The 12,558-nt window shown below is 47.4% G+C and overlaps 1 protein-coding gene across 12 annotated transcripts in view; it reads right to left on the reverse strand.

The window, feature by feature from the left end:
* Window positions 1-747: 747 nt before the first annotated feature.
* The window catches only part of Disp1 (dispatched RND transporter family member 1), a 145,504-nt gene continuing 133,693 nt past the window's right edge, over window positions 748-12,558 (reverse strand). For all 12 annotated transcript variants that reach the window (XM_060364857.1, XM_060364863.1, XM_060364860.1 and 9 more), the window contains 2 exons: window positions 11,364-11,461; window positions 748-4,346 (listed from right to left, as the gene is read on the reverse strand). In XM_060364857.1, coding sequence (XP_060220840.1) covers window positions 771-4,346; window positions 11,364-11,461 — 3,674 coding nt within the window. In that variant the 3' untranslated portion in view covers window positions 748-770. The remainder of the gene's footprint in view (window positions 4,347-11,363; window positions 11,462-12,558) is intronic.

The following is a 12,558-nucleotide window of genomic DNA, read 5'->3' on the forward strand; positions in this document are numbered from 1 at the left end:
TCTGGAGGGACATCCGGTGCTCTAGATGTCACAAGTGTTTGCACTGTTTCAGACACTTGAGGGAGCCCAGCTGAGTAACAGACTGGCTAAGAGAGGCAGACATGGTAGGCTGCTTGTCACCGAAGTAGTCAAGCAACTCCTGACTCCTAAGTTAGGTGGAATAACAGCTGCCCACCTGGCTGATGTGGAGAGATACCCATTTAGATATAAATGTGCCATAGGCTTCGTGTGGAGAGCTCATGAAGACAAGCGGAACGCACTATTACAGTGCTTGGCATTGATTTTTTTCATCAACATACATTTTAATGCTGCCTAGTGCCTGGTTTCTGACTGAAAATATCTCTGTTAACCCGAGTCCTAGTGTTTATGCTGAGCAACGAGAAGACTTAATTACCTACCATCAGCCAAACGCACCACAGTGAAGATACCAGGGAACTGACTGGGAGGACAGAACCTTCTATGAAGCCTGCACTGTCAGTGCCACTCACTGCCGCAGGAGGGTAGAAGCAGGAGTAGAGCTGTGTTGGACAGGACAAGAAAATTTAAAATTTAATTTTGAAATGAAAAAAAAATGCAATAACTTGAAAATCCAATAACCTTAGCACACTCACTGATCTGTGAGCTTGCTTACCGTCCAGACATGGAAATATTCTGGACGGCAAACACGGTAACACAAGCATGTCTGTTGCTAGCCTCCCTTTGCAGGCTCCCGCATCTCAGTAACTCAAGCAATGACAGAGGCAGTGCTTCTGAATGTAAAGCTGGATTTATTAGAGCGTTTTTATTAACAGACTTTTGCCAGACAGTTCTGAGTATGTTGGTACAGCAGGCACGTTGGCTTCGAGGTTTGGCACCTGGCAGTCCGAGGAACCGTACTTCAATCTCACAAGGCTTCTACAGCTTTGTGGACTGTTTGGGCAGGACCTGCAGCTGGCCTCCCCTGTAAAATGGCTGAAAATAAGTTTGGGTTCATTATGACGTAAGTGTTCTGAGTTCACAATTTCATTGGTCTGCAGCAGGCCTGGCTCCACCTTCTCTGCCTTGTCAGTCTGGTTTGGGAAACTAGAGACCTTGGTTTCAGTCCCTCCACTGCTCTCTGTGTCCCCCGTGTCTCTGCTTTTGCAGAGTCCCCTTTGGTTAGTCTCAGGATTGCAACAAGCTCTTTGGGAAGACTCAGTGCTCCTGCTGGCAGACGGAGATGGTTCTGCTGTCCTGGGAAGATGCTCATCCAAGTCCTGAAGGCTGTGTATGCTGGTGTGACCGAGCTTTTCTTGGGCCTGAATGTGCTGCACTGGGTGGAGAAAGAAATTCCTAGGCAGTGAATTTTGCATCCCTGGTGGCAGCATGTGCCGGATGGGATGCAGAAGGTCTTCAGCGGCCTGGTGTGTGGCCTTCACTGGTGCCACTGCATTCTGAATCTGGACAAAGCTGCCAGCAGTGGAGGCACACTCGTGACATAGGGAGTCACCCATCTGCTGACAAGAGTATGGGGCATACTTTAAGTGTGTATAGGCATTTGGGCAGCTGCACCTCGGACTGAGAGAGAAGTGACACATGGCGTCCTGCTCCAGACAGGGCTGTAACAGGGCTGAGCCTGCTTCACTCCTGGGGCTTTTGGTGAGCTCGCTGCTGTAGGCTTCAGGCACACGCATCCTTAAGTTCTTTGCTTGGCCGTTGAAAAACTCAGAGCAGATGTGTGGCTCTCTGTAAGTGTTCTTCTCTGAGGCGGCACAGCTGTGAGATGCCAGCGGTTGTAACTCGTAAAACTCATGTTCCAGTTCGGACTTTTGGCCCCTGGTGTCTACACGGTAAGAACTGGAGGTGTGTGTTTTGCTTGGTCCCCTATCACCAGGACTTGCAGACAAGGTGTGGGCAAAGGCACTACACTGAAGCTTTTTAGGTAAAGGGATCTGGCCACAGGTGCCCTGTGGCCCAAGGCACCGACACATGCATTGGAAGAAGAAGGTGGCGAAGGCCCAACTGATGCACATGACAAGCATCATGAAGGTGCCCAGCTGGGTGTAAGCCAGGACCGTGGAGGGCATCATCATGGCCCCCGCTACAAAGGTGGTCAATGCGGCCATGGCAATTGCAGAGCCCATACGACTCAGGGAGAAGATGACCTTGCCTTCTCGGTCGGGATCTGGAGCCAAGCGATAGGCCACCCCGTAGTGGACAGCAAAGTCTACAGACAAGCCAACTGCGACGGAGATGGTGACAGACTCCAGCACGTTCAGCTCCCAGCCGAGCAGGACGAGGGACCCAACGGTGACAAAGATGGTTCCAGCTATGGAAATGATGGCATAAAGGCTGATGATAATATTCCATGTGGTCAGCAGCATCACACTAAACGCCACGGCCACTGAGAGCCCCATGGCAATGAGGGTGCCATCGGAGAGGCTGTCCTGCAGGTCATAGAACTCCAGGTTGCTGACAAACCAGCCGTGGCTTAGGCCCTCGGGCGCCGAACTCAGCTCGCTGGAAATCCATGAGTCTACCTCCTTATAGAACTGTTGCATCTTCTCGTAAGCCAACGTGAAGAGGAAGGTACTCTGGAACTCCAGTACCACAGCCCTGATGGTGTCGTTGATGTCAAACCTCGGCCCGGGGGTCTTGTTATTGAGATGGTACCCTGTACTCCTGTCCAGCTCCATGATGGCCTTCTTGATGCACAGCTCAAAAACCTCTTGCTTGTAGGGGAAGCTGCAGTGGCTGCAGCATGGGTACAGGGCAGGCTCGTCGCAGTCCTGGTTTTCCATCCACTGTTTGAAGGTCTCGATGAAGCAGCTGGTGAAGTCCTGCTGATCGGTCTGGTAGAAGAAGGTTTGATTCCTCAGCTTTTGACAGAAGTGCAAGATCCAGGCCTGGGAGGCTGGACTAGCAATGTTAAAAGTGCTGTCTAGTGTCAGCTTCCCTTTGCTCTTGGGGTTCAGAGGGTCGCCGCTGTCTTCTGGGGACACGCCCCAGATGACTGTGATGGGCATATGGAGCTCCTCTCCATGGTGAACCCGCTCAAACATGAAAAGCTTCTTGAACTCGGCATCGTAGCGCTCGAAGGGATGAGAGGAGCGGAACACCTGGAACTCGGACAACTCCAACGAGGGCAGCTTCATCTTCGGGTTTATGCACACGATGTAGGCCCCGCCCACGGTGAGGGCAAGGAACCAGACCAGCCAAAGGTAGCGGAACTTGATGACGATGCACGGCAGCACCTTTTCAAAGAAGATCCGAGATGCCTCCGAGACGGCAAAGAGCAGCCTGCGGCCCCTCTGGCAGACCAGCCTCCAGCAGCTCTTGTCGTAGGCGTGCGGCTGGGGCTTGCGGGAGCAGGTGAACATGTTGAGGAGGTACCGCTCATGCAGAACAATGACAGCTGGCAGCCAGGTGACCATCAGGACGTAATTCACCAAGATAGCGGTCCCTGCGTACACCCCGAAGCATCTGATGGCCGTGATGTTGCTAACGTAGTTAGCGTAGAAGGCAGCGGCAGTGGTGAAGCTGGTGACGAACATAGAGAGGGCAGCGTGCTGCAAGGTGACGCTCACCGCCTCCGACGTCTCTGCACGAGGCTTGTCGAACTTGGTGTAGTTCCAGACATCGCACAGGACAAAGGCATCGTCTGCGCCGATTCCCACCAGGATGATGAGCGCCGTGAGGTTCATGAACGGGAAAAACTCAAAGTTGAATACGACTCGGTAGAGGAAGTAGGAGACGATCAAGGAGCTGATGATGGCGAACATCGTCATCAGGGTGATGAACATGGACTTGGTGTAGACACACATGATGAGAAGGACGATGATGATGGCGATGGCAGGATACACAGTATCCATGAGGAGGTAGTCCTGAAACAAGCTGTGCTTGATGCCAAACTCGATCCCAGTGACGGTGGTGATGCCATCCGAAGAGTTCCAGTTCTCAAAGTTGTCCAGGTAGATATTCATCATGCTCTCCCCTTTCTCTGTGGGGGAGAAGAGCATGCTGTATTTTAAAGCTGGCACGGCGGAGTCAGCCGTCTTTGGGGCCATGAAGTCTTTGTCCACCAAGTAGTGGAGAATCTGGTACACGGCGTTGTATTTGGTACACTTGCGTGGCACGTTTGTGCACTTGAGCTGGTCCTTTCTCCTGGCCGCCTTGTCCCAGCAGTCTGGCCCCAGGGTGCCGTTTTGGTAGTGCTTGGCACAGGTCCGCAGCAGCTTCAGTGTGTGAGAGACATCTCGCTCGACGATTTTCTGACAGGATGATCTGTTGTTCAGAATGGCGATGTAATTCCCCAGAGTCCAGCTGGGGCAGCAGGAGACGGCTGTGGTCCTCTGGCAGAGGTCGCTGAACTGGGGGTGGGATCTGATCTGCAGAGACAGACATGCAGAAGGACTGGCGTTTAAACGGGCTCTCCACAGGGCAGGCCACTCCTGCCCCCCGGGACAAGGAAGGCACAGAAGCTCAATGATCCTCTTTCACAGTATGTGCTGTTGTGTACATGGGTGCGCACCGCCCCTGAGATCCCAGTTTACAGCTATCCTACAGGCTGCTGGATTTGGAACAGCAAACTCCTGTCAGGGAATGGCACGTGGGAACAACGCCAAGTCAGCCAGCACTGAGTCTGGTTCAAGACGGGAGATAGAACTAACACCCACCTATTAAGCAGTTCTTTGCAGTCACTGTGGAATGAATGAAGAGGGCAGGCTTTACCTTTATGCACTCACAGGAGTATGGAAACAACTATCTAATTGCTGTTTTCCTTAAAATCCTGGTTATTGGCACTAAACACAGTCAAAAGCGAAGATGCTGGTCCTGAAAGTACTCCTATGGCTGGAATGTGTTCCCCACATTCACCCCTTACAATCGATCCCCAGTGTGATAGTATGGGCAGACAGAGCCTTCTGGGCGGCGTCTGTGGATTAGTGCCCTTATCACAGTGGCCAGAGGGAGTCTGCTGGTGCCTTCTGGTGCTACATCATGATGCAGACACAGCACCACCTTAAGAGACAGGTACTCACTGGCCCTGAATCTGCAGACCTCCTTAAGCTAATACTTGCCAGTCTCTAGAACTGTGAGAAATAAATCAGTTGTTTATAAATTATCTAGACTAAGGTATTTTGTTACTGCAGTCTGGACAGACTAGGACAGAACTCTATTTGGCAAATCAGAAAGTGACTGGATTCGTGAAAAAGTTAGTCTAAAATTGTTTTCTAAAATAAGGTGAGAAGGGTCAATATTTTAAGGTTAAAACTTTTTATATCTGATTTTAAATAAGTATGTTAATAAATACAAATGAATAAAAAAGTAGAGTTTTAGTTCTTCTACATCGTCAAGTTTATTCAGGTTGGCTAAAACCTTTTCTCCACTGGTAAATGTAGCTGGCACACTTAGGCACTGTGGAGACTCTGGGTTGGAGTAAGTGGCGCTTTATTTAGCATGCTGTCCCTGGGAAAGCCTTCTGTCCTCAGGGCTGGTCTTATCACAGTGAACTACGAGGAGCACTGCTGGATCCTGAAGCTGGCCAGATGGTTAGGTGACCCCCCTTCTTTCCTGAGGGCTAGCCTAGGAATCAGCCCCTTCTCGGCCTGACTAGAGACTTCTGTTCAGAAGTGAGAGCTAAGGAGGCCCAGTCTCATTGCTCTCCCTCGTCTGTATTTACCAAAGGCTGTTCTAGGGCACCACTCCAAGGTTCAGAAAGGGTGTGAAGAGCTTCTCTAAGGCAATTTAAAACGGTCTACACCTTGCTTAAGCTGGGCTTTGTCAACTGGTCATTAACATATCTTTCCAAGGCAGAAAAGTTGGCTAGCATACACAATCGCTTTAGAAGCTACGTTTATCTAAGAACCCAGTTACACACTATTCCCTAAGGCCTGGTAGACTGGACCTAATGTGTTGGGAGAGGTGTGGATAGGACAAGGAGGCTGTGGGCTGGAAATGAACATGGAAATTCAGTATGTTTGAAGTTTTCCTAGGTTTCTGTGAGCTCCAGGCTAGCCTGATCTACACAGGAGTTGCAGAGAAGCAAGGGGCTGCACAATGAGATGCTGTCTTAAAGAAAAACAAACGAAGCCAGGAAAAAACAAAAAACCACAAACAGCAAAACAAAAATTACTTGTTTTAAATAATCCTTTATGGGTGTTAAAAAAAAAAAAAAGAACCAAAGGGTTATTATGTAAGTGCAATAGAGTAAGTTCTACTTTCACAAAAAAAAAAAAAAATCTTAATTTTAAAGCTTATTTCTGAAAACACGTAATTATTTTCTAAGTCAGGATAACTCATGTTTCTTTTTAAAAATTCATATATGTTAACGTGAAAAATGAGCTAGTAAGTCATAGGACCCTAAAACAGCAAAGTATTTATGACAGATCATAGTTCACCCCACAAAAGAATTACAGGGAGCTCAGCTAGAAGGGGCATATGTGCAGCTGCTGAAATGCCCAAGCAAAGCTAAAGGAAATAGAGTTGCTAGCCACACTGGAACAGGGGCATGGCACTGTACCCTTGTACTTTTTTCTAGCGAGAGCAGGGGTTTTACACGTATATTTGACCAAAGATTAACAAGTTGGGCATTATGAATACCAACTACTGCTTGACTGGCTACTACAAGAAAACAAATACCAGTTTGCCCCAGGGGACAATGGTGTTGGCTGATTACAGCATTTGGGAAAACTGCTTTCAGGGGCTCAAGAAGGATAAAAAACAGGGTCACAGAGAAAAATGTCACGATGGGCACCCTCTAGCTATCCCTTCAGGATACCAGCATTCTGAGGAAAGGACTGTGCACAGGGGAGTACCCATGCTTCCAGCGAGTGAGGCCCTATGTTCCCGTGAGGAGGCACTGGGGCCCCTGCCCTCAGTTTACCCTCAGAGTGGCAGAGAAATCAGACAAAAACAAGCAGTTGTAACTCAGTGGAGCAAGCAGTACAGGGTGGAGACATATGGGGACCGACAGAGGAAGCGCCCAGGTTGGAAAGTATCTCAGTAGAGCGGCAGTAACTAGTCAGTTGTGACTGAAAAGAAGTCAGAATCTCTCCTGTAGTCTGAGGCCAAACGAGACTGGCAGGCAGGCATCTCTTGATGCAGGGGCCAGATGTATTCTTGCCATAATTTTGGAAAAGGATCCTCTGAAATAGCTCCAAAACCTTAGAAGTTTGTAAAATTAAAATAGAGTTTATGAAAGCAAATCCCTCATGGGGAACCCAGCCCTCTAATTCTACAAATTCCCCAAAGGAAGCTGGGGAATCATTCTGCTTATGTGGTTGTGACATGTCTTTTCACAGTTCCCTAGTTAGATAAGAGCAGGGGTGGAGCTGACTTAAAACAGGGGTAAAATGAGAGGAGAGAAAAGAGAGACCAGTAGTGTTTAAATGATACCTTAACTTAAACACTGCTGGCTAAGTGGAGGTATTTTAAGAAGCTGAGAAAGGAAAAGAGCAAGATGAAGCTCTCAATAGCAGGTTCAGCTGACTCCTAGACTACCCTCCTGGGAACCAAGCCCCACAGACAGAGCTGAAGGGAGCTCACAGGGGACTGAAGGTAAAGGCTCCTTGAAAGAATTGTCAGAAAACATATTCTGGGGCCTCTACGCTTCCAGGAGATTCCAGCAGCCTACGAAGGGTAATCTAGTAAGCCAGAGTCTCGGACAAAACTTTCAAATCCCATTTACAAGCTGAGCCCTCAAAGCTCCAATGTCTAAAATGTGCAGAGACTAATATAGATAAAGGGCTTCCAGTGAAGTGACTTTCAGAGACCCTTCCGTTATGAATGCCTGTCAGCCAGTGAGTCCTTTGGACAGAAGCAAGGACTAGAGAGGGTCAGGGGTGCATGATGTTAAAACAGAGACACCTCTGGGGTGGTGTACAAGACAGCAGCAGCAGAATGGAGCCACTCTTTCTGGAAGGCCCCGTCCGGCTAGGAGCACACACGGCAGGTAATTCCAGTGGGAAATGGAGAACACACACAGCAGAAGACAAGGCGTGGTCTCCTCACTGAGGTGCTGCACTCAGCCTGGGGTCAACTCACCGACGGTCAAGCGCTCTGCTCTGGATCAAGGTTGGTCCCATGGGCCTGAGAAGTCTTGATGGCCAAGCGATAATAAGGACTGAGGGGTGAGAAGGCAAGGCCCCCATGGAGGCAGAACACTGTAACAAGTACAAATTCCCAAAGCAACTCCAACTGGGGACAGGAAAAGCTGCAGAGTGATCTCAAGGCTGAGTTGTTGACCACGTTATTACATAATGTGTCAAGAGGGCATTTCATCATTCTTTTTCTAGAGCTGAATTTAAGATCAGAATACAATCACATTTGCAACTAGTGTAAAAAGGATATACATTTAACAAGTTATAATTATAACCATGTTTTTTGAAGTAGTTCTTCAAGTTCCCGATTGTTTATTCATTCAATGTGATTCTGTACTGGCTATTGCAAATACTCCCTTGGGTGGACGTTTTTGGGTCTGTCCCCAAATTCTCACTTTGAAAGCATGCTGTTAAGAACTGGGCTGGTGAGATGGCTCAGCAGGTGAAGGTGTTTGTGGCCAGCCTGAGTTTACTCCCCAGGACCGACATGGTAGACTCCTGCACGTTGTTTTCTAATTGCCACATGTGTGCTGTGACATGTGTACCCAGGCGCACGCACGCACGCACACGCATGCACGCACACGCATGCACGCACGCGCATGCACGCACGCGCACACACACACACACACACACACACACACACACACACACTAAAACAGGAACTATGTACACGACATCATACATCTTTAACCAAGAGTATGAGCGAGGGGTTGGAGAGGTGGCTCACTCTGTAAAATGCTTGCTAGAGAAGCACGAGGATCTGAGTTCAATTCCTAGAACCCATGTTTAAAAATTACAACAAACAAGCCAGACATGGTGGCATATGCTTATAGTGCCAGTGCTGGGGAAGTGGTTGACTGGTAGATCCCTGGGTGTTCTGGCCAGACGATCTAGTCTACTCGGCAAGTTCCAGGCCTGTGAGGGATCCTGACAGTGTCTGAGGAAGGACACTTGCGGTTATCCTCTGGCTTTCACACCCATCACATCAATTCACATCCTTGCTTTCTTAGTCCTCAATCACACACACTCACACACACAAAGAAAGAAAGAAAGAAAGAAAGAAAGAAAGAAAGAAAGAAAGAAAGAAAGAAAGAAAGAAAGAAAGACTGACTGACTGTGGGGGAAATATTTCCTTCCTCAGTCTTAGGAAAAGCTGGGTTTCTAAAATATACATTTGTTTCTCTCCTAATTTATTTCCCCACTTGTGAGTTTGGGGTAATAATGCTACTGAAAGGAAATTCTACTCTCACTGTTAGTGGAAGGTAATTTGCATTCTTGATGCTAAGTCTCATCTTTACTTTAAATTTTCTTCGCATTATTTTCCCTTTCCCCATTTATTTATTAATCTATTTATTTCTTTAACTTACTCATTTTTCTGTTTCAGTGTGCGTTCTTTGTACACTGCCTCACAAGGATCACCTGATACACACATACAGATGAAGTACTGTACTGCTCCCATGGTTGGAAGCTATCAAGACAGTGCTGCTTACTGGCTTCGGAAGTCTTAGAGTCTAACACAGACTAAAAGGATAAACTTCTATCAAGCTGATACTTATTCCAGGCCACGTGGACACTTTAGAGGTTGGTCATTCAAACAGAAAATGTCACTACAGCAAATCAAACAAACAAAATCAGGCATGCGGTAGAATCTTCATCATGGAAACAGAAAGTACAGAGGAGAGGGCAGACTTTGGCAGCAAATATGGCTGGGTTCAAACCTGCTACCTGCCATTTGTGTCAAGTTTCTCCAAATACAAAGAATGTACTTAGCTGATATGCTGTTGTGGGGATTATATGACTATCAAAATGCTCAGGCTGCACACAGCGAGCAGTCACACGGGACTCCAGGAAGGCAGGTCTGAAGACAGAGGCAGGCAGAGCACTGAGGGGAAGAGGCATCCACATAGCTCTCCTCCAAGCTGTGAAGACAAGGAAGCAGACACGCTCCACTTCCCCAAGCCTCATCTGGCGAATGGTGCTGAGACCCCAGCCAACCGGCCCACAGTGACTCATTACAAGCATCTAGCATGAAGTACTGCACGCATGAAGTGCCACTACATGCTTTCTACTGTAAAATTAACTTTCTACATAAGAGGTGTCACATACAATGAGAAATGCACACACTGCTTCCGAGTAAGGTAGGACCTGGCAGCTATCAGAGAAAACATGGCACATAAGACCACTGACTAGATCTTTTGTGGGTTTGCTCAGTTTGGAGCCGAAGACAAGGTGACATGGATAGAAAACTGATGATGTAATCACTGGCCAGGTCACCCCAAGATGTCAAATAGCCTTTCCTCCTGGAGAATGGGGAAACGACAGGGCATCTGGGTGGCTCACTGGGTGACTGTGAGTGCTGGTTCTTGGCACATTGATACTGCTGGTCTAGGCAACTCTATGGGTCCCTTCTACTTCATACTCATTAATACGCCTCACTGAGAGCACAGATGGGAATCAGGTTGTCCAGCTAGCTCTTACCAGGGCGGGCGCTTGGGTTTGGAACTAACCTCTGGTTTTACATTTTAGAGATATACTAACAACATACTGGCTACCATCCTTGGACAGGTCCATTAGTGATGTCAGACAGCAGTTTGGACCTGCTTAAATTGACAGCTCTTTCATATCAGGACTGACTGACTTCTTGTCTTCTGGAGCTGATGTCTGCGTGGCTCTGGAAGAGTGTGAGAAGAAGTGCTTGCCCTCCTGAATCTTAGTGCCTTGCAAAGCAGCATGGTGATTAGAGCCCGGGGGGTTGGGTTTGGAGCACAGGGGCCACTGAGACAGACATTTTAGTAATGTCTGTTGATGCTATCCACATCCTGTGGCCCTTTCCTAGCCTGATTCCTAAGTTTTCCTTTGACATCACTGGCTGGAAGGATCTCAATGTTGCCAGGGGGGCAGGCACTTAGCTGTATAATGACAATGCTGACAGATGACTTGGGGAGGAGCAATGTGCAGAGCAGTGAAACTACATTAGAGAAGAGAAAATACAGTAAGAGAAGAAAGAGACAGTCTTAACTATTATCCTAAAAAGAAATTGTTGTGAAATAACAGAGGACCATCATGGTGAAAGAATGTGAGTTGCAAAGGAATGGAGTCCTTTATTGAAGAAGGCGGCATGTTTTAAAGACGGGGAAACACGGGACACTTTGGTGCTGGGGCCCAGAGAGCAAAGCCTGCCTTTGGGGCTTGCCCCTCAGTGGTAAGCCTCACTGGCATTTTATCGGTTGGACACTAGGGCAGCGGTAGCCGTTTCCATAACACAACTTTATTGTGCGGAACAGATTTCAGCTGTACTTTACATACCCTGGAGTTATCCACGTCACACATGGACTTAATTGCAGGTAAATTCCACAGAGTCTCCCCTCCTGCAGAAGCAAACACGACTCTGGAGTATCCGTCACCTGGTGAAACGAAAGGACAGAAAGGAAAATGCTTAAGTTATTCTTGGGTAAGAGTCAGGATTCAGAAACAATTCAAATGAGAACCTGCACAGACAATTTGTTATCAGTAGGTAATTCTTTCCAGGATAAAATGTGTGTGTGTGTGTGTGTATGTGTATGTGTTTTAGTGTCACTTTAGCTGAAAGCCTATACTTACTCGCCACATGGGGATCCTGTAGTAAATATATAATACATCTATTTCTGATCAGATTATAATTAGGAAGAAAAGGCTGTAAACTATCAGCAAAAATTTAACTGAAGGCCTTTCTTCATCTCTTGCAATGGCATAAAAAATGTTAGAATGGTACACTAGAGAATATAAAAAAGGATCATATGGTAGTTTCCCTGGAGGCTGACTATAGGGAGAGATGGCTAGTAACTGAATTGCAGCCCTCCCAGGAGAGGCCACCTGAGTGCTGAAGCACTGTGCCAGCTAGGTCCACAGGTACATGCACATCCTGACTGCTCAGGGCTCCTCTTCTACTCCAGAGTCTAGATATAGAATCTGAAGTTAGACTAACAAAGACTGTGTTTCAACAAGGAGGTGTGCAATGCACAGGAAGGGACATGGTCTTTAAATCAGATCTGGCTGTAACCAGGCCCTGCTGCTTATCACCTGTGTGACCTTACACAAACAACTGCTAACTTCTCTGGGCCTACTTCCTCATTTGCAAATGGTGACAAGACCTATGCCACATAACCGTGACAATGAAATGGAAAGCAGGTGCTCCCTGAGACTGGTTCTGTCTGGGCTATTTAAAAGGTTTAGCATGTATCAGGAAAACAAAGTAGATCAGCTTTACAATATCTAAAATGTCTAACTGCATTAACAAATCTATTGGCATATGAAACCTTTACAAATGCTTTTAATCAAAATCATTCAATTGTCCTTAGCAAATACTTATGTTCACAAATAGCTATTGTCTTATGCAGACCAAGTATGGGTACAAACCAGCCTGTGGAAACAATCATTTCATTCCCACGGAGCCCAAGAGGTCTTTAGTCAAGCCAGATCTTATTGCTCAGGACATAACTATTGGTATAGACTACTGGAAACA

Source organism: Meriones unguiculatus, chromosome 11 (genome assembly GCF_030254825.1).
Source record: "Meriones unguiculatus strain TT.TT164.6M chromosome 11, Bangor_MerUng_6.1, whole genome shotgun sequence".
Lineage (NCBI taxonomy): Eukaryota > Metazoa > Chordata > Mammalia > Rodentia > Muridae > Meriones > Meriones unguiculatus.